Source organism: Eptatretus burgeri, chromosome 4 (assembly GCF_056783735.1).
Source record: "Eptatretus burgeri isolate ZD-2024b chromosome 4, Ebu_testis_v1, whole genome shotgun sequence".
Lineage (NCBI taxonomy): Eukaryota > Metazoa > Chordata > Myxini > Myxiniformes > Myxinidae > Eptatretus > Eptatretus burgeri.
The window spans coordinates 109,661,951-109,688,405 of NC_140964.1; the positions used below are offsets into that span (position 1 = coordinate 109,661,951).

Sequence of the window (26,455 nt, forward strand, 5' to 3'; positions counted from 1 at the left end):
TTCAAAAAATCATTTTAAATATTATTCTATTCTACAAAAGTGTTCTCTGATAATAGAACAAATTTAATACGACACTAAAGAGTGGATTAAAAAAAAACCGTTTGTTTGTTAATTTGGTTGAAGTAACATTTAAATAGAAAACGTGGCCGGGCGATGGGGACACTTTGGGGGAACGTGCTTTTCGAACAGCATCCATGCCCAGGCTGTTTTGCAGATAAGATGGATGTAAAGTTGCAAGAACAATCTCATCTACATTCAAGTGTTGCAGAAGCTTGTGGTGTCATCACGGGCAGTGGGATTCGGGAAAAGGCTGCGCGGATTACCAGCATCAGTCAGGGCGTTTCTACGACTGGTTCTGGTGAGAACTAACAGTTTCATGATGGAATGTTGATGTAATATGTATTTTATTTTATTTTTCTATTGAAAAGTCATGATTAGAACTTTATTTATCTGTGAGAAAATGATTGTTGCACCTTACAAAGTCAAAAGAGTTCCAGCTGTGTTGTCAGAAGATTTGCTCCAAATTTTAGATTTTTCTTTTTGGAAACTGGCTTGAGAAGAAACAAAACCTTGTTTTACTACCATTTGGACCTTAGTTGGGGCAACTTAGCATAACAATTGTGCATTGTGTGAGGGAAGCACCAAATTTGGCACACAAGTAGCCTATCATATTTTGAATAGATTTGGATATTGGGCCATCTCAAAATTTGATGGCATTGGAAAATGGCTGCCACAGCCATCAGCGGCTGAATTTGAGATGGCCCAATATCCAAATCTGTTCATAATATGATAGGCTACTAGTGTGCCAAATTTGGTGCTTTCCTCACAAAATGCACAATTGTTATGCTATATTTAGTGAAGTTGCCCCACTACCTTGTTTCATTGTCTGGATAGTGGCATTAATGAAAACTGATTAAACTGTACAAGTTTGTCTATTTAATAACCTTAAGCAACTGTCATGGAAAATAACCTTGTGAGAAATGCAGAAAATATTTTTCAAAGTTAACATACATGTATGTCGATTTAATCTCTTGTGGAAAGTGCTGAAAAGCACTTTATAGGTCCTATGTCACTCAAAAGTACTGAAATTGCATATATATATATATATATATATATATATATATATATATATATATATATATATATATATATATATATATATATATATATATATATATATATATATATATATATATATTAGGGTGGTCCAAAAAAGTCGAAAAAAATAGAATGTTGCTCCACAAGCTTAAAATTATTCTAATGTGATCCAATAATGTGCATAATTTTTTTTAGCTTGATCGGAGGTGATTTGGTCGCTCCATATGACGACTTTTCGTCTCATGACTTGAATAAATTAGGGTATGGTCAGGTACGATTACGGGTACTTCTGGATGTCCGAGGTGGAAACGGAGTGCATTTTCGAACTCGATGGGGTTGATTTACTCTAAGAAATGACTGCACCGACATTGAATTCACTACCATTTCGAAAATATGACCTAAAACAAGATTTATCATGAAACTAATTGTACCAATCGTAAAACTAAAAGTCATCATATGGAGCGACCTCTAAATCACCTCCGATCGACTTACATTTTTTATGCACACTATTGAATCATAGTGGAATAATTTTAAGCTTGTGGAGCAACATTCTATTTTTTTCGACTTTTTGGACCACCCTAATATATACATATATATATATATATATATATATATATATATATATATATATATATATATATATATATATATATATATATATATATATATATATATATATATATATATATGTCCTATAGAAGTTTTTCATCGTGATTTCTAATCTGACAATGTTTTTTCACAATACTCGTTCTGTAATATGTAAAATTAAAAAAACAAACCTCTTAGGGAACACCCCTAAAAATTCTGCCGAATTCTACTGAACGACACGTAACCCACATGACGTCATCTCCAGAACAACAAAGGCTGCACGCAAATTACTCAGGTTGGTGATCTACGTGATTGTATTGGCTTTCCATATGTTTCCACATTCGATTGATCGACTCAAACGCTTCGTTCATTTCTGCTTTAAAAAAATCAAACATTTGGTTTTGAATAATGGATGACCTGGACTTTGATTTGTCTGGTCGCAACAGTGAGCATGAGAGAAATGAAGGATTTTGGTCTGAATCAGATGGAAAATTGTCGGATAACGTAGTCGCGGGAGGTGAAGTTCAGGCAGCTGGAAATGGAATACGGCCTTACCAGTTTGAGCCCGAAGCAGGACAAGCAGAGGAAACTGGTGATGAAATTCCTGGCGTTCATGATGATCGGGAGGACATTGAAGGAAGACTTGGCAATAACAACTGGTTTGACTAAATCCTATTCGTAATTCAATAATGTAAATTCTACTTGCATAGTGCTCGATATCAGAAATATTTTAGTGAGGTGACGTGACCAGCGCAGCGCAGCGGGCATGTTGCTCCGTGGCGAATGAATCTCAAGCAAGGCCATCCCATGTCATCGGCCGTATCTCTCCGCGCATAAAACGAAGCAATCTTGCTGTCCGGATACGATGAAAACTTGTGTGCAGAACGCACCTTGCGACACAATTGTCTAGAGTAGTCCGATAAATCTGACATTCTGTTGCATCTTTATTTATTTTATTCCTACTGTCGTCATGTAGTGCCAAGAGAAAACAATGAAGAAAAGAGATTAATAAAAGAAAGCTACAGCACGTCAGATTTATCGGACTCGTCGGATGGACGACGGATTTATCGGACGACATTGCTTTTGATGATGGTACTGCATCAGGTTTCAGCCTCCTCAACTTCTTCAAATTGAACAGCGAATAGAGCCCATGATCAAAGTCACTGTCTTCGAAGTGGGCGCTGCAAATGACGCTCGTGTTGCTGGGGCCTTTCCAGTTTCCCCTCGTCAGCTTCACTTTAGATGTCCATATTCTCCGAAGATTCTCATCTTTCGGGAATACATGAAGGCTTACACCGTCTTTGGTTGTATTGCTGCATCCTGTTACGATACATCTTGCAGGCATTTTCGAAAGTAAGGCTAAAACTCTTAACTTCCGCGAAACAATCACAGGAATTAAGACAATTAGTGAGATAGCAAACACATGTGCACAATGCATTTGTACGTACTTTATATGGCGCGCGACATCTCATCAATCGACTCGGAGCGAGTCGCGTTCTGGAGATGACGTCAACGGTCACGTGACCTGCGGTTTGCTGAACTCCACTTTTTTGAGGGGCGGGGCATAGCAAGTTGTGAAAAACACTACAAATGTTCAAAATATTGGTCTAATTATCCCATTGTTGATTTAAAAAAAGACAAGTCTGGAGACGGCGATGGTTCACGAGCAATGTACACAGTTCACCTTTTTTATTTTTTGACCTTCGAGGGGACGCCACGGGCAAACTGGTGGGAATCGGGAAAGACGTAAATGATGAAAGTTGTCGTACTCGAAGAGCACTACTGGCATACCAACTTTTATTCGAAACAGTTGAAAACCCTAGGAGCTCGATGCCCAATTTATTGATTTTTTTTTTTTTTGACATTTTCGAAGTTCGTGACCTTGTGACCTTGACCTTGGGACGAAAATGAAAAATCTAGTTCCGTGGGGCTATGCAGGTGCCATTGGGCTAACCAAATACTGAAACCCCTGCCAGATTCGACAAACCCCCCCCTCCCCCCCGGACAAGATGTAACTTGAAACCGGCTACCCCCTAAAAACACGTTTTTTTTGGGTGTGGCTCCGCCCATAATGGGCGCAGCACACCCATTCTCGGGAAAAAAAAACAACTACATCATGATACAAACGTTGCACCCTAATTTTATCAAGATTGGATCAAAACCCACGGAGCTATGCTCGGGACAGACAGACAGACAGACACACACCCATAACGAATATAGTGGTCACTTACTGACTCGTGAACCAAAACATGGGTGATTTCTTCACTTGGAAGGTCAAGTTAATATATAAATAACCAGAAACTTTTGAATTACATCGGACCTTTAATCGGAATTAAAATGGGCTCTGATAGACCACTCACACTTATTGTTTTGTCAAAACCATGCCCACCACTACTGACATCATTATAGGGAGAAAATTTCCCCTTTCCTTTTGTAAGCTATGGACCGAGGTGAAGAGTAAATTATCTCAGCTTGGAGCAATTTACTCTAAAACAGGAAGCATTGAAATTGTCAGGAAGCATTTAAAAATGTTTGAGGAGGTCTGTTCTTGTATAAATGTTTATATTTATAAATGAAGCATTACACATGGAATATGGCTCTCCATTTAATAAGATGCATACTAGATTGATTAGAGATGAAGTGAGGCGATTTGCTGCTATTTGCACACGATAAATTGAGTAAATTCAAATATTTTGTTGGGTAATACCCTTTCCGAGCTGTGTGTGTCTGTCATGGTTTAGGGTGTACATCATCGTTTGAAAAACGTTTCTCAACATAGTCACATTGGTGTCAGGCAGAGTTCCTGTGATGTGTAAACAACAGACCTTGTGCTTCAGTTGCATCATGGGAGATTCCAATAATATTGAGAGCCTCATATTCCACAGGATTTTTGAGAGACGGATGTGATGCTGTGGTGTCAGCCCATAGGGGAGAGCAGCACACCATTGAGTTACGGACAAAGGTCTTGTACACTGTGAGTAGCTCTGAACATCCAACAAAAGATTTGATTTGGATCGACAGAGGATGCCTAGTTTGTGGCTGCTTTGGAAGCAGGCTTTGCTATGTGGCTGGCCCAGGAGAGGTCATGGTTGATGGTGAGGCTGACAGGTTCAAGGAACTGAACCTCTTCCAGTGTCTATGGAAGTAGAAAGATCCTTCTGGAGGAATAGTTTATTTGAGAGCGCCAGTGATATTTTCCAGGATTGAACGCATCTTCCATTTATCAGACCAGCATATAACACTGAACAACAAAAATTTTTTACTGGAGATGTGTAAAGTGATTTAGACTAATTTGGGTACGCTGATTTCAAAAATCATAACCGTTTTGCTGTATCACGTCAGGATTTTCAGTAACAGAAATATTCCCATTGCCTAGAAGTCAGGATTTCAATGAAATTTACAAAAATTCATTTATTCATTTATTTCATCATGAATGCTTCAAAATTATAGAAATTACAGAAAAACTCCACTAGAATGTAATTAAAAATGCTTTAGGCATTTGGCTTTGCGTTTGTGCTGCTCTTTGTCAGTTTCACGATGCAGGAACCAGCAGAAATCGCCCATCATGTTCGGGTTGTGCCGCCCTTGGTAACGCGTCTCCATGAGTGAAATCTCTTGGTGGAATCGCTCGCCGTGCTCGTCCGAGACTGCTCCCAAGTTGTCAGGGAAGAAGTTCAGGTGCTGGTGTAGGAAATGGATTTTCAGGGACATCCTGCAGCCAAGTTTCCTGAAGGACTCCAGCAGCTGCTGCACTATTTCTTCATAGTTGTCCGCGCGCTCGTTCCCCAAGAAGTTGTCCGTCACAGCTTTGAAGCTCCTCCACGCTGCCAGCTCTTTGGGGTTTAGAGTTGTCGGAAAAGCTTCGTCCTTCATAATCTGTCGGATTTGCGGTCCAACAAAGACACCAGCCTTGATCTTGGCCTCCGACAAGGTGTTGCCAAACTTTTCCTTGAGGTATAAAAACCCACGCCCATTCAGATCCATTGCCCATACAAAACTTTTCATCAAGCCGAGCTTTATGTGGAGTGGTGGAAGGAAAACCTTGGCTGGGTCGACAAGGGCGACATGCTTCACGTTGTGTCGACCAGGTACATGCTCTTTTCGCTCTTCCCAATCTTTCTTCGTCCAGTGATTCTTGTCGTCTCTGCTATCCCAGAGACAAAGGAAGCACGTGTATTTTGTGTAGCCTGACTGCAGCCCTAACAACAGCGCCACCACTTTCAAGTCTCCGCAGATGTGCCAGTTGAAGTCATTGTACTTGATGGAATCAAGCAACTGCCGCATAGTCTCATAGGTCTCTGTCATGCCGAACGCGTGAGCCAGTGGGACTGATGGTTTCTCGTTGCCATTGTGGAGCAAAACAGCCTTCAAGCTGTTCTTCCCCGAGTCGATGAAGAGGCGCCAGTCTGCAGGATCGTGATCACACCCAAGTTCTTTCAACAGACCGTTGATGTCACTGCAGAATGTCATCGTGTCTTCCATCTCAAAGAACTCAGCCATGTCTCTGTGACGTGCTCTGAACAAGGATATCTTGGTGTTAGGTTCAAGTAGATTCCACTGCTGCAGCCTTGATCCAAGCAGCTCTGCCTTCGCCTTTGACAGTGAGAGATCTCTTACAAGATCATTTAAGTCTCCCTGGTTCAGAAGGTGTGATTCTTGAGTGTCGGGTTCAAAAGGTTCATCATCACCATCCTCTTCACCACTGCTTACAGCTATGTTCTGATCAGCTGGAGGTGTTGGAACGGGGTTCTCGTCATCATGAGGCACAGGTTTACAAGCAGAGACGCAGTCAGCGTACTTGATGTGACCTTTATTCTTCTTGTTGAAGCCGGCGATGCTTGTGCAGCAGAAATAACAATCATCATGATGATTCTGCGGCTCACGCCATATCATGGGCACCGCAAATGGCATGCTCGCGCGCTTGCCCACCAACCACTGAGTCAAGGTTGTGTGACAGCTTGTGCAGCAGATGTGTGGTGCCCAGCTCTGTTCTTGGTCCCCCACCTTACACCCGAAGTAGTGAAAGTAGGCGGCCTTCATTTTCACTGCTGTAGATATACTTCGCTGTTGATCTTTTTTGGTATACCGACCACAGACATAACAGAAGTTGTCAGGATGATTGGTACAGGAACGCCTACTCATCTTTATCTGAAAGAAAGAAATATAACACAAGTTAACAACAATTGTACGAAATAGACATGTTAAAGACATATGTAAATTTCATTGAAATCCTGACTTCTAGGCAATGGGAATATTTCTGTTCCTGAAAATCCTGACGTGATACAGCAAAACGGTTATGATTTTTGAAATCAGCGTACCCAAATTAGTCTTAATCACTTTACACATCTCCAGTAAAAAAATTTTTTTGAAATTTGTTGTTCAGTGTAATCAATTCCAGATAAGCAGAGCGAAAGAGAGGCGCAGTTTCAGTTTGCTGAGCAGTGAGATAGGGGTACTGCACGACACAAAGTGGAGTTTGCAAAAGGGGATGACGGGTTTTTCAGAGTATCTGAGACATCATTTATGTAGATTAGGAACAAGACTGGGCCCAATATACTGCCTTGGGGAACTCCAGCTTCCACGAGAATAGGGGAGGAGAGAGTTCCATTGATAGTAACACATCAGCTGCCTGAGTGGAGAAAGTCAGAAATTTAGGAATGAAGGCAGCTTTCTCTGCCATAGGCAGGGAGCTTGGAAAGCAAAGCAGGATTCCAGACTTCATTAAATGCCGAATATGTATCCAAAGAGATGGTCATGACCTTTTGATTGAGATTTCAGGCCTCAAACCATTACTGAAAGAGGAGTAGCATGACCAGAGTTGAGTGACTGGGACAGAATCTAACCTGATGGTCAGAGATCGTGTCATTTAAAAATAGGAAAGATTTGCCAACAGCAGCAATGATGACTTCATTTGTAATTGTAAGTAAGCTCACTGGTCTGAAGTTGAATCACATCGAGCCTCCATCTCCCCCACCCCCCATTGTCTCGTGCCTTCTCCCCACTCCTCTCTTGCTTATTTTAATCCATTGCAGGATAAATGTGTCCCTTGGCTTGGCTTGAAAGTGTATCTTGGCTTCGATAAAAGGGCTTGGATAGACTAATGATCCTGCAACTACCATAAAGCCAGATACACATGGCTCTGCTCAATCCCTGTTGTTATATATCAAGTTATTGCCCGAAAGGCAAAATTGCTTCGAGAGCAGTGGGGATGGCTCAAAATATTCAATTACTGGGATTTAAAGGATTTACAAAATATTCTTTCACATTTGTATTTGTACATTTACTCAAGCTATCATGGAGTATGGTAGTACTCCATATTGAGGGATGATATGGGAAACAAAATGGCCACCCATTCAAATGTGTACACAATGATGTGCTTATAAACTACGATATAGTGAAGTTGTAAGCATTTAAAAGCCATATCTTTTATTCTCGAGCGTTTTCTGAACTACAAAGATTTTAAAAGTTGCCAGAATAAATCGCTAAAGTACCACAACGAGAGATTGCTAAATCGCCAATTTGTACTTCCGCTTCTTCCCTTCTAAAAACGATGTAAAACTGGAGCTCAACATAACTCAATAACTGCGGAAACCATGGTGGTGATTCCAATGTGAGGAAGTTACTTTGTCTCTGGGCTAGTGCACGTGACCCAAAATTTAAAAATGTATAAAACATTGATCGTTTTATTTGGAAAACAAATCGAACATAAATGTGAACTCACACAAACCAGGCCAGGATCGTGGGAGGGGGGGGGAATGGACACTGGACCGAACCATTACAAAAGCGATACATATCCAACCCCAAATCAACGGAAACAAGTTTTAAAACAATTTAATAACATAGTACTCTAGTAGCTCATGGTGGTTTTGTATGCACTTGTATGTCCAGAGCTAAACTCTTCACAAATCATCTAATTGAAGGTCATTGAACAATTTTTGGTTGGTAACACATTTGCCACTGACGGCGAAATAGGTGAAATGGCCACGCCCCTTTTTAAGCGAGGTACTACCACCCGCCATAACTGTATCTCCAGAACCGTTGGACCGAGAAGGTTGTGTGACCACTAAAAATGTTCGGAATGGCCACATTATGGGGGGTCAGTAATACATTTCCATGTCCAAAAGTCAATGGTTTTTAAGATATTTGCCAAAAACTGATTTCAGCATGGTACGCACTACTTTCTGACCCTTTATTATATTACCTGTTGTAATTTTGCACATTGTCCATATTTTAGAGTTTAATAATGTGGATTTCTACACTTTTTGCCTTTACTTCAGCCACAAAACACCACACATTTTATGTTCATTCCTCTGCAAGTGCACGTCTTGGTACTCATACATGATGTTGGACATTTGCATGGAGGGGGCAGGTCATCGGGCCTGCACGGTACTGGTAGTATCACAGGTGTAATTCCAACATCTGTTGCTTTATAACCATTCTGGTGTGGATCTGGTTTGGTGACTGCAGGATTTGGAGCTTGTAACCACATCTTACACTGCAGATATGCTCGCTTTATGTGTTCTCGTAGCGTTGAAGAACAGCACACAAGCTGGTTGAAGTTGAGCTCTTTCTTGGAGTTGTGGTACTGCTCCCAACGATACTCATCGAATGTGGAACAGTCGGTCTTCTTTAATCCAGACACAAGGAATTTTTCAGCATTACTTATCTGTGGTGACAGTTCCTCTACACCAAACCCTTCCAGTAGGGAGAGATCCATGGATGCTTTCATGCCAGACAGTTTTGGACCCACCTTGCTGGGACTGTCACACCCGCTAAGTGCATGAATGGCTGGGAGACACGACACCAAATTGTTGTCCAGTTTATCAACTAACAGGTGGACTGGTACAGTTTTCTTGTTTTTCCAGTTACCAAGCTTTACAAACAGCTTTTGTAGTTGCCAGGTTTTCTTGAAGTGGAAGATGAGGTTGACAAAGACATCTGTGTCAGGTGAGTCAACCAAGACTGATTGAACCCCGTGTTTCACAACACCATCATTAATATGGAACATGATTCTGTCATCGGCTTCTTCTTGGTTGCTTGAGAACTCTGCGATCTGTGTTTCAGTGCCAGCAAACAGTTTCCTACATTCACCCCCATATACTCCTCCAAAGATAATTTCCTTTTCTGACACAACATTCTGCAGGATCCACTTGAAGATGTACTCCTGCAACCTTACTTTGTTCAACATTGAGCTCCAGAACATATCAAGATCGACAGGGAGTTTCTGATTGTCAGACCTAATGGTGATAGTGATTTCTTCAGAAGAACTTCTCTGTGCACGTTCCATTTGCTTGATTGATGTTTTTTGATAAACATCAAAAATAATGTCTATTCTTGTGGACTCAGAACCTTCAGCAAGAATGCTGTTGGAAAGACTCTCAGCCAATTGCCCAAATGTGTCAAGGCCCATCTTTTTCATTGGTAGTTTTCGCACAAGTGCGATGAAGTCCACTATTGTCATCTGAGCATCACATTTGACATTCCTTTTCTCCTCTGGAAGTTGATTGACTAGTTCTCTTGATAAGGAGGCTCTATCAGGCTTCTTCAATCTGATGCCATCTTTACATTCAGTGGTGAGGAACTGGGATGTGCTGGTCAATTCATACTTCAGGAGATCGAGCATGCTGTACCCTCTTTCTCTGGCATAATCAATGTAACTAATTGTTTCTGCAGCATCTTTTTTTGCCATCGATTTCTTCGCTGTGGACGGTGTAGAAGCATGCTTCACAAAAACAGTCTTGCGGTTAGTAGGTATTGTGTCATGTCGGTGTTTCTCCTTATTCTGAAATCTGGTCTCAACAAACCCTTGATAACTCTTCTCACCAGTTTCCAGGCATTCAAGTAATCCGTCAACAACCTCCTGGGGTATATCAGCTCCAGTAGAGATTTTGTGAAGTCTGATCCCAGTGCTGAATGGATTGTTGATGCTGAATAATAGGATCCATCTACCTGTGTTCCAAAGGTACCAAAGATTTAATTTTTACAAGCATGGCATTGTATGCACACATAAGTACACACTTTTTCATCCATAGACATTGTGAGGTAAGGGAAGTATTGTTCATCAGTTGGCCAAATAGGGTTCTGATGCTATTACATCTGAAATTTACTTGTTAATGTTTTTCCTGAAGCAGTGTTGCATATAACGCATGAAGTTCCATCAAAAACCCCTTCGGCTGCTGACCTTGAAACCACTAAAGTTTCCTGTAAAAAATATTTTTGCGTAATTAATTGAAGATGACGCAGTTATTATTCAAAAACTTTGTTCAGATGATTTTAATGTGCATAATTAAACTATAATGAAATCATACTATGTTAGAGTAACAGCAAGCAGGGATCCAAGGTAGAATTACTTGCCATCAGAGAACTCTTTAACACTTGAACACCTAGTGCCTCCTACAACAAAGAAATAATATGGTTAATTGTAATATTTTTAATGCAGATTATTGCCCACCTAGTATCTTAAGGAGTCAAGTTATTGAACAAAAGAAGAAGGAACAATTATGAATAATTGAAGTCCGTAACATGTTGAAATCAGTTTTTGGCAAATATCTTAAAAACCATTGACTTTTGGACATGGAAATGTATTACTGACCCCCCCATAATGTGGCCATTCCGAACATTTTGAGTGGTCACATAACCTTCTCGGTCCAACGGTTCTGGAGATACAGTGATGGCGGGTGGTAGTACTTCGCTTACAAAGGGGCGTGGCCATTTCACCTATTTCGCCGTCGGTGGCAAATGTGTTACCAACCAAAAATTGGTCAATGACCTTCAATTAGATGATTTTTGAAGAGTTTAGCTCTGGACATACAAGTGCATACAAAACCACCATGAGCTACTCGAGTATAGATAGATTTAATCCATCCCAAAATAAAATAGGTTAAACTATTAAGCATTATATTATTATTTTTTTTTAACAATATTAAGACATTTCCGCATATGCGGTAATCCACATTATGGACTGAACCAAACGCCAGGATTGGGGGGGGGGTAGAGTGTACCACAAGCCAAATTTAATAACATAACATTTATTAAGATTAAGATGTATTTAATCCATAACAAAATATGTAAAACATTGAGCATTTTATTACTTTAAAATTTGCAAATACAAGAAAAAAAAATCGTAAAAATGGATGAAATCTCAAAAAAAACCCAACCAAATAAGGTTGGAATGACACCACATTACGATGCCACAATATGACATCACAATCTTCTTGTGTATGACCATCACGAAAATCTTTTAACATTTCACTTTTGTTGTGACATTTTTTTTTATAGCAGCTCATCCCATGTATGACATTGCCTACTGTGTTGATTTGTCCGTTGTCAACCTATATCCTTGTAACACATGTAAAACTACACTGATGTCTCCTATATTCCTTGTCCTACTTCTATGTTGCATGTTTAAGCTCCATCTTGTTTGTTTTTTTTTCTCGCCAAGAGCAAGGCTCGTATAAGAGCAAGGTTAAATTGACAGTGGGTTATTCAGGTAACAATTGGGCTCAACTAGCAAGTGAATAAACAAAAAGGAAAGGAAGAGAGATCTCGTGTTGAGTGAGGGATGTTTGGCACACTCGCCATGTTCGCCAAGTGAAGGTTTGCGTGAGTGAGCAGCGACAGGAATTGAAAAACCACATTACTGTTTAAATTAGAAAACACAAATGTGTGGACAGTTTTAAAATTATTTTACTTGCATAAATTACATTGTATTGCTATATTTTACGAAATATGGATGTATGTTTGTATGTGTATCGGTATGTATGCACAGTATGTGTTTACAAGTACTGTTCAGTATACAATATTATGTTATGACTACTTTTTGTTGAATGGCAAGGGACAAGCACAAAAAAAAGTCAGTTGGAGCTTGGGCTTTTGTCAGTGTTCAAACCCACAGGCTAATGATTGTGTGATAATATATCCATCCATCCATTGGGACTATACCATGTGCAGAACATTGGTGCTGCCTAAGCAGTCTCTGTGGCTATTGGGCACAATCCTAGACAGGTCGCCACTCTGACGCAGGACACCAGCAAGCTGGCACTCATTTTGCCGACCTCGGAAGGATGACAGGCAGAGTCAACCCCACCTGGTATTAATTCAACAGCCAAATGGGATTTGAATTCAGGATCCAAGGATCCCAAGCCCACCACCGAACCATTAAGCCAAGACGAGGCATGATAATATATTAGGTAATATAAATGCTACCAGGTATGATAGCCAAATAAACACCCCATGCAAAATAGGTCCATTTTGCAATGCAACGTCCAAACTGCGATTCGCCGGAACAGTGGTTTTGTGCATGTGTTTACATGTTCTTATGGCCTTGTGCATTTAGGTGCGCACTTGTCGGCTTGTCTTTGGATGTCTGCGAGCATGTGTGTGTGTTTTTTTATGTTTCTGTGTGTATTTACTGACAGGCACTTTGAAGATTGTGAAAGTAGAATCTGAAGATTGGGGGTTGTCTGGTACCCAAGGTTAGTAATAATACAGCACTTTTATTGTTATGGTGACTATTAAATGGTGACTCATAAAAGTTTCATCCACAAAAGAAGAATCCAAAGTACAATGTAACACCACTCAACTTTTACTCAGGATCAAAATGTCTGAATGATTATCATGTCAATATGTAGTTAAACCTGTGGAAAACTGCAAAATGACAAAATACTGGAGTTCACAAAGCCATAATTTAAGCTGATGCCAAATTGCATTGTTAAGTCTGACCTAAAGTTTTGTGAAGATTAAAAAAATTTAAATAAACTTTAAAACAATTTGCTGCCAGAGTGCTCATGTGTGATCAGGACAGGATATAACCTGGGTTTCACTTTATGAACCACTCTCATTCTTTTGTATCTTATCCCTCACATCTCCATTAGTATTCAGTTAAGGAGATCTTCCTGGCCATTCCTTCATTAACTTTGTCACCGAAGGTGGAGGAGGTTATGTTTTCACCCCTCTGTGTCTGTCTGTCTTTCTTTGTGCACAGGATATCTCAAAACGTTGTCGACGGATCCGGATGAAATTTTGTGGACATGTTGGGTGTGTGACAAGGATGAACTGATTAGATTTTGGTGAAGATCCGGATCTGGCTTCAATAATTTTTGGAGAGATAGGGCCAAAAATGATATGGAGTACAATATCTTAAAAAGTTGTGGACAAATTCGGATGAAACTTGGTGGACATATTGGGTGTGTGTCAAGGACGAACTGATTCGATTTTGGTGAAGATCCGAATCCAGATCCGGATCCGATAAAAACGATACATAGCATGATATTTCCAAAATCTATTGGGCCCGATATGTTCTCGTGGATCAGGCTTTATAGGGAGGAGGGATGCGTTCTTCCGAGTGCCCTTCTAGTTTGATTTGTGTTTAAGATGAGCAGTGATGACGCTTGCTCTATGTGGACATTCATTGTCATTACAAAAATGGAGCTCGGAAAATATGATGTCACCATGAGGTCTCCATTGGATGGAGGCTCTCATTTCGGTACTGAGCAGCAGTGAGGGTGCCGATGTGGTTTACGTGGTGGTACATCCTTCCTAGTATGCCAATTCCAGCACGTGCCATTACAGATTCTCCATATCTAGCATGTTTTACAACATACTATGGCAAGAAGCATTCACCGCATTCTCTTATTTTATTGTGCCATAGTTGAAGGAGCACCACTGTAAAATAGCCAATCAAGAACTTTGGATATGCATAGAATTATTGACTTATTTCTTTCATCTGAATAAGTGTCTTTGCAAACAACTATCTGCCTTTGGCGACTGGGATCGTTGTGGCTTTATTTAATCTTTTGAAACCACTCTTGGTTTTGCTACTGTTGTGAATAGCCAGGTGGATTGCCCTACCATTGTCAATATATATAGATTATTTGTGGAACCATCTGGCGTTATATTTTCTCTGGCTTACTCTACAAGCAGACACTTATGATAACAATCAAATCACCAAAATAATGGGGTTTTTATATTTAAAGAAAGTGGATTGAAATGTGTTTTCATTTAACTTTTGAATGATGGAAATACATTCCGTTTCATTGTCAATAATGGGTTCATATGTGACTCTATGTTATTGATGCTTTTTATGTGACACATGCGAAGCGAAAAGCAGGGTTAATCAATTGGCTCACTTTGTTTGTCGGTCTGTTTATTAGTCACTTCAGTCTATGATCGAGGACTTACTTGATCTCAGCTGAATTTTATATGTTGAATACCAGAACATCATCCAAACTTGAACCTGCAGTTTACAATACGTTGGCTCTGAATTTGGCAAATTGTATGGAATCTCGCACACACCCGAGTGCACATACGCAGAGAGGAGTAATGTAATTTTTTTTTTTGTCTTTACCTGTCTGGCAGTGAAAGAAAATAATTCCAAACAGGAAACATGCTATTTTAGGGATGTTATAAAGGACACAAACAACAGGCGTGAATAACTAATTTTACGTGTCAAATAAGGTGGTGTAAAAGACGGTGCATCAACAGCGGTAAACTTCAGAAAAACGTTTTACTTCTTTTAATACAGCCTTCAAAACCTTTATTGTATTTCGCTTGAATGATATACTTGAACACTGGACAACACAAATTGCCTTCTTGCCACTTTCAAAATACCCCAGTTTAGTAGTACGTGGACAAAATGTTATGCCATTGTATGCCATCTTGACCAATTAAATGTGCTGCTCGCCCTCGCAACTTGTGGGAATATCGAGATTTACAGATAAATTGCAGATTGTAGGAAATGTAGATCATGCTCAGAAATGCAAAGCAAGTGTTTAAAAGACCCTTCCCATTAACTTTTTCTCAAGACTGTGTGTTGTCAGGTGTTCTATGCATTCTCTAGTTCAGGGTTTCTTAACCTTTTTTAGTATTGTTTCCCCCTTTGAAATGGCTGCGAATAATGATATTTCCCCCCACCACATTATCAACACTAAATTAATAAAAAAATTATTACAATAAATATTTTCATAAAAATATTGATACACAATTTATTGCATACCATTAACAGTCTTATATTATTTTAACATTAGCATTCATAAAATCTGTCATGTTGACTGTCGTAGTACGATATTTTCTTTTATAGTGTTGCCAAATAAGCACGTAAATTTCCAGTGAATTTTTGTTCCGCTAATTTTTCATCGCTTGGGAAGCGTATTCGGACAACGTATTCAACGTAACAAATAGTTTGAAAATTGTTCAACCCAAAAAATTTTTTTTTCCTGAAATCCGAAAATTTCCCCCAGGTTAAGAATTCCTGCTCCAGTTTTTATATTTTTTGATTTGAAAATATTTTTTCCCCATTGATTGAAAGACACTTTAATCAGTCATATGACTTTTTTGTGTGTGTGCGTGCGTGTGTGCGTGTGTCACAGTGTCCACTCCATAACCATGAAACTGCATGCATACTAAGAAAACTCCTAGGAAGTGCGAGAGTGAAAATTGGGTGTTTGGGTTAATTAAAACACCCTTTTTGAAGATAATTAATGGCCATATTTAATTATATCCTAATCAGGCGTATCCTAGGTAATCTCCCTGGGGTCTGAAGCCGCCATGTGTTTTTCGCCTGCTCAACCATGCTCGGACTTGGAACAGGCCGCAACAATTTCTTGACGATCGTTTCCTTTTTCGCTTTCTTCACTCGTATTATCGAATGCCTGTTCATCATAGCTACGAATCACTGTGTATATCACTTTTGTCAGTATGAAAGCTTTCAAATTAGGAGCTTGGAGCGATTTCATGCATTATATGATGCAATTTTCCAGGATCTACTCTCATGGACGAGTTAAAGTGTATCATTGAACTATTATTTTGGCTTTGAGGATCGGATATCGTCCGGTCTAAGTAAGTGTCGAAATCTGATAATTGAAAGAAATAACGAGTCTCATAACTTAGCTGAAAACCTATTCACTTTCAGCAAGCAAGCCAAAATACCTATTATTTTAAGCAAGCCCTCCTCAAGCAAGCAAATTTTAATTTTAAGCAAGCAAGCAATGGTCCCTCCTCCATATATACACAAGAAAATCTTTAATTACCAAAGCATTAAATTTATATTTTCTCCTGTTTTGGAGAATTATATTGAGTGAACAAAAGATTTCAGAATGTGCCAAAATTAACCAGCTTCATTGAGCGATATGATTTAATGCATTCACTGCTTGACCTCACGACCTGTCCCCCAGAGTGACTGGTTATCCATAGTGTCTGCCAGATTTGTGTCTATATTTTTGGAGGTTTCACGAGGTGCTCCACAGGGGATCAAAGCAAATCTGATGAAAAACGGAGTGCTTGAGCGAGCGAGTGCTTCGTGCCCCGTCGCCCTGAGCGAGTGCTTCGTGCCCCGTTGCCCTGAGCGAGTGCTTCGTGCCCCGTCACCCTGAGCGAGTGCTTCGTGCCCCGTCGCCCTGAGCGAGTGCTTCGTGCATCGTGCCCCGTCGCCCTGAGCGAGTGCTTCGTGCCCCGTCGCCCTGAGCGAGTGCTTCGTGCTTCGTGCCCCGTCGCCCTGAGCGAGTGCTTCGTGCTTCGTGCCCCGTCGCCCTGAGCGAGTGCTTCGTGCTTCGTGCCCCGTCGTCCTGAGCGAGTGCTTCGTTCTTCGTGCCCCGTCGCCCTGAGCGAGTGCTTCGTGCTTCGTGCCCCGTCGCCCTGAGCGAGTGCTTCGTGCTTCGTGCCCCGTCACCCTGAGCGAGTGCTCCGTGCTTCGTGCCCCGTCGCCCTGAGCGAGTGCTTCGTGCTTCGTGCCCCGTCGCCCTGAGCGAGTGCTTCGTGCTTCGTGCCCCGTCGCCCTGAGCGAGTGCTTCATGCTTCGTGCCCCGTCGCCCTGAGCGAGTGCTTCGTGCCCCGTCGCCCTGAGCGAGTGCTTCGTGCCCCGTCGCCCTGAGCGAGTGCTTCGTGCCCCGTCGCCCTGAGCGAGTGCTTCGTCCCCCGTCGCCCTGAGCGAGTGCTTCGTGCCCCGTCGCCCTGAGCGAGTGCTTCGTGCCCCGTCGCCCTGAGCGAGTGCTTCGTGCCCCGTCGCCCTGAGCGAGTGCTTCGTGCCCCGTCGCCCTGAGCGAGTGCTTCGTGCCCCGTCGCCCTGAGCGAGTGCTTCGTGCCCCGTCACCCTGAGCGAGTGCTTCGTGCCCCGTCGCCCTGAGCGAGTGCTTCGTGCATCGTGCCCCGTCGCCCTGAGCGAGTGCTTCGTGCCCCGTCGCCCTGAGCGAGTGCTTCGTGCTTCGTGCCCCGTCGCCCTGAGCGAGTGCTTCGTGCTTCGTGCCCCGTCGCCCTGAGCGAGTGCTTCGTGCTTCGTGCCCCGTCGCCCTGAGCGAGTGCTTCGTGCTTCGTGCCCCGTCGTCCTGAGCGAGTGCTTCGTTCTTCGTGCCCCGTCGCCCTGAGCGAGTGCTTCGTGCTTCGTGCCCCGTCGCCCTGAGCGAGTGCTTCGTGCTTCGTGCCCCGTCGCCCTGAGCGAGTGCTCCGTGCTTCGTGCCCCGTCGCCCTGAGCGAGTGCTTCGTGCTTCGTGCCCCGTCGCCCTGAGCGAGTGCTTCGTGCTTCGTGCCCCGTCGCCCTGAGCGAGTGCTTCATGCTTCGTGCCCCGTCGCCCTGAGCGAGTGCTTCGTGCCCCGTCGCCCTGAGCGAGTGCTTCGTGCCCCGTCGCCCTGAGCGAGTGCTTCGTGCCCCGTCGCCCTGAGCGAGTGCTTCGTGCCCCGTCGTCCTGAGCGAGTGCTTCGTGCCCCGTCGCCCTGAGCGAGTGCTTCGTGCCCCGTCGCCCTGAGCGAGTGCTTCGTGCCCCGTCGCCCTGAGCGAGTGCTTCGTGCCCCGTCGCCCTGAGCGAGTGCTTCGTGCCCCGTCGCCCTGAGCGAGTGCTTCGTGCCCCGTCGCCCTGAGCGAGTGCTTCGTGCCCCGTCGCCCTGAGCGAGTGCTTCGTGCCCCGTCGCCCTGAGCGAGTGCTTCGTGCCCCGCCGCTCTGAGCGAGTGCTTCGTGCCCCGTCGCCCTGAGCGAGTGCTTCGTGCCCCGTCGCCCTGAGCGAGTGCTTCGTGCCCCGTCGCCCTGAGCGAGTGCTTCGTGCCCCGTCGCCCTGAGCGAGTGCTTCGTGCCCCGTCGCCCTGAGCGAGTGCTTCGTGCCCCGTCGCCCTGAGCGAGTGCTTCGTGCCCCGTCGCCCTGAGCGAGTGCTTCGTGCCCCGTCGCCCTGAGCGAGTGCTTCGTGCCCCGTCGCCCTGAGCGAGTGCTTCGTGCCCCGTCGCCCTGAGCGAGTGCTTCGTGCCCCGTCGCCCTTAGCGAGTGCATCGTGCCCCGTCGCCCTGAGCGAGTGCATCGTGCCCCGTCGCCCTGAGCGAGTGCTTCGTGCCCCGTCGCCCTGAGCGAGTGCTTCGTGCCCCGTCGCCCTGAGCGAGTGCTTCGTGCCCCGTCGCCCTGAGCGAGTGCTTCGTGCCCCGTCGCCCTGAGCGAGTGCTTCGTGCCCAGTCGCCCTGAGCGAGTGCTTCGTGCCCCGTCGCCCTGAGCGAGTGCTTCGTGCCCCGTCGCCCTGAGCGAGTGCTTCGTGCCCCGTCGCCCTGAGGAGTGCTTCGTGCCCCGTCGCCCTGAGGAGTGCTTCGTGCCCCGTCGCCCTGAGGAGTGCTTCGTGCCCCGTCGCCCTGAGGAGTGCTTCGTGCCCCGTCGCCCTGAGGAGTGCTTCGTGCCCCGTCGCCCTGAGCGAGTGCTTCGTGCCCCGTCGCCCTGAGCGAGTGCTTCGTGCCCCGTCGCCCTGAGCGAGTGCTTCGTGCCCCGTCGCCCTGAGCGAGTGCTTCGTGCCCCGTCGCCCTGAGCGAGTTCTTCGTGCCCCGTCGCCCTGAGCGAGTGCTTCGTGCCCCGTCGCCCTGAGCGAGTGCTTCGTGCCCCGTCGCCCTGAGCGAGTGCTTCGTGCCCCGTCGCCCTGAGCGAGTGCTTCGTTCCCCGTCGCCCTGAGCGAGTGCCTCGTGCCCCGTCGCCCTGAGCGAGTGCCTCGTGCCCCGTCGCCCTGAGCGAGTGCCTCGTGCCCCGTCGCCCTGAGCGAGTGCCTCGTGCCCCGTCGCCCTGAGCGAGTGCCTCGTGCCCCGTCGCCCTGAGCGAGTGCCTCGTTCCCCGTCGCCCTGAGCGAGTGCCTCGTTCCCCGTCGCCCTGAGCGAGTGCCTCGTTCTCCGTCGCCCTGAGCGAGTGCCTCGTGCCCCGTCGCCCTGAGCGAGTGCCTCGTTCCCCGTCGCCCTGAGCGAGTCCCTCGTTCCCCGTCGCCCTGAGCGAGTCCCTCGTGCCCCGTCGCCCTGAGCGAGTGCCTCGTGCCCCGTCGCCCTGAGCGAGTGCCTCGTGCCCCGTCGCCCTGAGCGAGTGCCTCGTGCCCCGTCGCCCTGAGCGAGTGCCTCTTGCCCCGTCGCCCTGAGCGAGTGCCTCGTGCCCCGTCGCCCTGAGCGAGTGCCTCGTGCCCCGTCGCCCTGAGCGAGTGCCTCGTGCCCCGTCGCCCTGAGCGAGTGCCTCGTGCCCCGTCGCCCTGAGCGAGTGCCTCGTGCCCCGTCGCCCTGAGCGAGTGCCTCGTGCCCCGTCGCCCTGAGCGAGTGCCTCGTGCCCCGTCGCCCTGAGCGAGTGCCTCGTTCCCCGTCGCCCTGAGCGAGTGCCTCGTTCCCCGTCGCCCTGAGCGAGTGCCTCGTGCCCCGTCGCCCTGAGCGAGTGCCTCGTTCCCCGTCGCCCTGAGCGAGTGCCTCGTTCCCCGTCGCCCTGAGCGAGTGCCTCGTTCCCCGTCGCCCTGAGCGAGTGCCTCGTTCCCCGTCGCCCTGAGCGAGTGCCTCGTGCCCCGTCGCCCTGAGCGAGTGCCTCGTGCCCCGTCGCCCTGAGCGAGTGCCTCGTGCCCCGTCGCCCTGAGCGAGTGCCTCGTGCCCCGTCGCCCTGAGCGAGTGCCTCGTGCCCCGTCGCCCTGAGCGAGTGCCTCGTTCCCCGTCGCCCTGAGCGAGTGCCTCGTTCCCCGTCGCCCTGAGCGAGTGCCTCGTTCCCCGTCGCCCTGAGCGAGTGCCTCGTTCCCCGTCGCCCTGAGCGAGTGCCTCGTTCCCCGTCGCCCTGAGCGAGTGCCTCGTTCCCCGTCGCCCTGAGCGAGTGCCTCGTTCCCCGTCGCCCTGAGCGAGTGCCGAGTGCCCCGTCGCCCTGAGCGAGTGCCGAGTGCCCCGTCGCCCTGAGCGAGTGCCGAGTGCCCCGTCGCCCTGAGCGAGTGCCGAGTGCCCCGTCGCCCTGAGCGAGTGCCGAGTGCCCCGTCGCCCTGAGCGAGTGCCGAGTGCCCCGTCGCCCTGAGCGAGTGCCGAGTGCCCCGTCGCCCTGAGCGAGTGCCGAGTGCCCCGTCGCCCTGAGCGAGTGCCGAGTGCCCCGTCGCCCTGAGCGAGTGCCGAGTGCCCCGTCGCCCTGAGCGAGTGCCGAGTGCCCCGTCGCCCTGAGCGAGTGCCGAGTGCCCCGTCGCCCTGAGCGAGTGCCGAGTGCCCCGTCGCCCTGAGCGAGTGCCGAGTGCCCCGTCGCCCTGAGCGAGTGCCGAGTGCCCCGTCGCCCTGAGCGAGTGCCGAGTGCCCCGTCGCCCTGAGCGAGTGCCGAGTGCCCCGTCGCCCTGAGCGAGTGCCGAGTGCCCCGTCGCCCTGAGCGAGTGCCGAGTGCTCCGTCGCCATGAGCGAGCTCCTCGTGCAATAGCACCCGATTTCTGAGCCGTTTGCCATATTAACATTTTTTTCTAAATTATCGCCCCAAAGTTTTTTTTCCCTACCCATCACAACCAGCTGTTTATAAAGATAAATTTGTTAACATAGCCCTGAAATGAAACGTCTATATAAATGCAGTGTTGTTTTTCGGTGAAAGCTAATCAAGGTTTTTGCGTTGTGTACAGTACGTACTGTAGTTGGTAATCACACTGACTCCAACCTGCAGATTCCCGAAAAATTGCCGATATCAGCCAAGCACTAATCGTTTGTGCGTGGGCGCGCTCATAAAGCATAACATTCTCTCTCATAACTCCCCTACCCCCACCCCTCTCTCTCGCTGTCCCGTCCTTACTCTACCCCCTCCCAATATGGTGTGCAGCACACTCCTCCCACACCTCTCTTACTTTCCCCTCCCCCCTCCTTTATTTCCTGATGTGTTCTATTGGGAGTTTTTGTCCGGCGGTATTTATGTCCAGCCAGGAGTTTGTCTCCGGATGTGTCCAAGCGGTGTTTGTCTCTGGATAGCTTGGCTCCGGGCGCATCCGAGCGGTGTTGGTCTCAAGACCCGTCCGGGCGGTGTTGGTCTCAGGACCCGTCCGGGCGGTGTTGGTCTCAGGACCCGTCCGGGCGGTGTTGGTCTCAGGACCCGTCCGGGCGGTGTTGGTCTCAGGACCCGTCCGGGCGGTGTTGGTCTCAGGACCCGTCCGGGCGGTGTTGGTCTCAGGACCCGTCCGGGCGGTGTTGGTCTCAGGACCCGTCCGGGCGGTGCTTTTAATGTGATCTAGAAAATGGATTTCAGACATTTTGTTTCCTTCACCGATATTCTCTGCCGAATCATTTTGTGAGACTGTATGAATTGTAATTAAAGCTCCACTGCACATCTGCCTTCCCTTCCTCTCACCTCACACTGTCTTCCCTTCCCACACTCCTTCTCATTGCCACACCCCTCCTCGCTCCCCCTCCCTCCTCTCTCTCCTTTCCCTTCCACCTCTTCACTCTCCAACGCTCTTTCCCCCACCCCCTCTCTCTCTTCTCCCCTCTTTGTCTCCCACCCCCCCACCCCCTTTTCATTAGCGATGGGTGGTATTTGCTAGTTTCTAATAAACTGAAAATGTCTTGGCATCCAAAGTCACCCCATGAATTTTCAAATTTTTATTATTTGTTTTTTTTGTTGTTTAAATCGATTTAATAATGCTACTGCTGCTGCTAATACAAACGATTTATCAACTGCTTATGGAGTTTTCCATTCGTTTCCTGTTCACCTCTTTGGCAGGGTCTGCTGTGGATCCAGGCCAATCTTTTTTTGAGCCAGGCTCTGCTTTGCCACCAGTCCCCACCAAGAAGTGCAAAATCGATTTTCACCGTTCTGAGACGGAGTCATTAATCTGTGGTATCACTCAACATTACCAGCTACTTTTTGGTGCAGAAGCATCTAAGAAGAGTTCAATCAAGAGTATAGAGGCTTGGGAACTTATCCAGAAGAGGGTAAACAGTCTTGCTATTTCTACACGATCTATTGAGGACTTGAAACGCAAGTGGCAAGACCTACAAAAGGTTATAAAGAAGAGGGTGATCAATAACAAGGCTGCAATGGAGGCCACTGGAGTCGGCTCGGGTGAAAACTTCACTGTTTCGAGGATTGAGAAGCTTGTGGCTTCATCTATAGCCCAAAGCTCAAATGAAGGGAGAGGGAAGAATCGAATTGTTGCTTCGGGTGAGTTTTATCAATGAAAGTTTTTATGTTGATGTTGTTGGCTGAGAAAGTATACATTATGAGGTGCATTTCAAACATGACTCTATTTCCCCACCCCCTTTGCTTTTTAAAAATTATTATTGTTACGTGGACATGTGAGAGAGTCAGACAATGGCATTTATATATACTGTATATATGTGCGTGCTGGGGAGGTAGTGAGCATCCATTATAAGGCAACATCGGATAAGGATGTCCTGTGTAAAACCTCTTGTCTACAGGCAAAGCCAGGTGGAGGACTTGAGGTGAGTCAAAACAAAACTGGCACATAAATGCACTTACGGACTTGGCTAGGGGAATCCCCCGCTCGGAGAATTGGGGCCGCTTCACGGAAGACAGCGCACCTGGTGGTATAGTGAGCTGCAGAGGGCCCTGGATGTAGGCAGGGTGCTTTTGTGGAGGTGCTTCCCCCGGCCGGTGGAACAGCTGATCAAATGACCGGCCGCATGCTCAAAGGTGGTCCCAAGGGTATGATAAAAGCTGTGTGTGCATGTGCAGCAGATATTTGCTGTCTTCTCGCAACTTGACCCACGAGCTCCCAAAACATTGGTCTCCGCCAGGCACTCTGCTCTTCGGTGTGATGGACGCCAGCCGATTCTCCATTCACTGCCAGCAGCCATCATTGACTCACCATCCCTGAAGTGGCATGATGATACCAGTTCATTGCTCGTTCATTTGCCTAAGTCCTCGTGTCTCCCCATTTAGCAGTCCGGGTGTTTGTGTGATTGGTGCCGTTGGGGTGTTAGTTTCTTCGTCCATTAAGTTTGTGTCTCCTCCTTATACATTGTCTTGTGTGCTGGATTTGTCCAATTTTTGGTATTTCAACTCCCCGTGTCGTACTACTTTTAAATAAACCATTGTAATTATAAGAACATGTTCCCAGCTTCCCATGTGCCCAGTTTCAAATACGATTGAAGGACCTTGGGGGAACATTAAATTGTAATAGGTGCTCATGCTATTCGAACCTGGAGAAGATAAGCAAGTGCTGTCCGCTCGCAGTAACTTGCTGGATCGTTTCACCATTCATGGAGGTCTTAGACCTCCGGTGCAGAGGATCTGCGTTAGCGGGACCCCTGATGTGATGACTGATGTCAAAGAGTTTGGATTGGTCCCATTTCTCCAAGGATAAGTTTAAAATAAAAATTCAAGCGCATTTGGGAATCAAAATTTTTTTTATTCCCATTTTTGGCACTTGGACATGAAATTGATAGTGAGGAGCACGCGGTCGAGGCGAGCTGGAGGCAGGATGAGGCAAAGAGATTCGGGCTGGAACCTCCCTCACTCCACTCACAGGATGGGGTGTATCCGGGCCTGCATGTTAAATATAATTGCATTATGGGATGACAGTAGTAAAGACAAATTGGAAAATATACTGGAAAACTCTTAGAATGTGGAAATTGCCAGGACCATCACCATGTTGGTGTGGATGTCCTTCAGCCCTATAAGGAACTGACTGCCTATGAGACAAGGTAGGTATAGGGTTTAGAGGTGTGTGAAGAAAGTCGGCCTGGTGGTGTGTGAAGCATTGTGCATGGTGGGCAAGACTGCTCAAAGGGGCATGGTTAGACCTTACAGGCGTCAATTCTGTGTCTCGAGGAGTACGAACCAGCGGTCACATTGGTGGGTAAGGTGGCAGATGAACATGCACCGGTTAGCAGGTTCAAACATGCTGGTGAGTGGGGTCGGGCCCACTCTGGCGACCGGGGTCGGGCCCACTCTGGCGACCGGGGTCGGGCCCACTCTGGCGACCGGGGTCGGGCCCACTCTGGCGACTGGGGTCGGGCCCACTCTGGCGACCGGGGTCGGTCCCAATCTGGCGACCGGGGTCGGGCCCACGCTCGGGAGCAGGGCCGAATCTGCACTGGTGAGCGAGGCCATTGAACCTGCGCTGGTGTGAGAGGGCATCCGCCGGCGTGCGCGAGTTGGCACTAGTGCGAGTCACATGAGGACCCATGGTTGGGGGTCAACTCCACGTACGGAGGGCTAGACCTGCCAGGCACGGAGTGTGCTTCAAGGTCCGCAGGGCAGGGGGGGGTAAAGTTTTTGCGCCTCCAGAAAAGGAAAGGTTGGTGCAGGTTTCATGGTGCCTGTAACAAGTCACAGATCTGATCTGGCCTGATACCTGACCTGACCTGACAGGACCCCCTGACGTGACATTATTTTCCTCACTTCCCAGTCCCGCACCCCACACCTCCATTCTTCACTTCCTTTCATTTTCTTCTCCCAAATATATGCTATGTTTTGATTGTTTTGTTTTCTTTGCATGCAATTATCCCCTAAGTTTTTTTTTATATTTTTTTTATTTTTATTTTTTTTATGGTTATTTCTAGTCATATATTTTATTTCAACAATTCAAAAAGTTGTTTATCAAGTAACTCTATAGCTTTTCTTAAACCGGTTTTTATTGACCAAAGGTTCTGTGTTGGGATCAGATTGCCCCATGTGAGTTCCCCCCCCTCCCCCTTTGTAACAGCATTTTTCCCCAACAGCAATTTTATTTTTTTGCGCCTGCATGAGTTGGACCATATATTGTTGCGGGGCGGGACATCGGCCGTGGTCCGTCCGCTGGATGGGGCCGCGAGTCGGCTCGACCGATCACCCGGAATTCAGATCGTCGCCCCGGATAAGTCCGGAGTCGACGGGTTTTCTGTCGGACCGAAATTCGCCAATTGATAGACCACGTGGGGTCGGGTCGATTGCCAATTTCAATTTACCTAAATACCCATGTGGTCCACTACCGGGGAATTTCACCCTCGACGGAACTCTTACGGAAACGAGCCGCTTAGTGCGCTCGTTCCGTGTGCGATTCCGAGCGGTTTAATCGCCGGACCCGATTATTCTGTGACAACGGCAATGGCCAGCTAATCCCTCACGCTACACGCTCAGTCAATGCAAGAATGGACACGAACGAGCTGAAAACATTGAACAAACGGGGTTTATTTATACGCATTTGGGGAAATGAAGGGAAGCACGCAAGAGCAGAGCTAAACCGATTATAAGAAATGAAAATACAAATATATATATAGCAAAAGCACTTATACAATTCTCTACTTAAAGACGGGGCCCCAGACACACGCATACACAAATACCCCAAAAATGACCGGACCAGTTGGTCTTTATTGAGACCGAACTCGGACCTGCCCGCCTCGTGCGGTCTTCAAGGACCAGGTCCTCGGGGCCGAACTGGACCCCTTGCACGATCCAGAGGATCCAAGCTTGCGAAGCCGGCAGGGCGAGGGCTGGCGGGAGAAGACCCTCCGTCCGCAGACGCTTCCCAGAGCTCGTGCATGAGCAAGACAGCTGGAGAACCACCCGCGAACGCGCAGAAGCACAACGCGCAGAACGACAGGGGAACCACTCCAACTAGAACTAGAACGAC

At 46.8% G+C, this 26,455-nt stretch overlaps 1 protein-coding gene across 8 annotated transcripts in view; it reads left to right on the forward strand.

The window, feature by feature from the left end:
* Positions 1-26,455, forward strand: part of LOC147028888 (uncharacterized) — an 80,998-nt gene that overhangs the window by 13,112 nt on the left and 41,431 nt on the right. For 4 of the 8 annotated variants that reach the window (XM_085879697.1, XM_085879700.1, XM_085879701.1 and 1 more), the window contains 3 exons: positions 215-358; positions 13,104-13,160; positions 22,600-23,040. In XM_085879697.1, coding sequence (XP_085735823.1) covers positions 215-358; positions 13,104-13,160; positions 22,600-23,040 — 642 coding nt within the window. The remainder of the gene's footprint in view (positions 1-214; positions 359-13,103; positions 13,161-22,599; positions 23,041-26,455) is intronic. The other 4 variants (XM_085879702.1, XM_085879703.1, XM_085879698.1 and 1 more) reach the window with 2 other exon arrangements.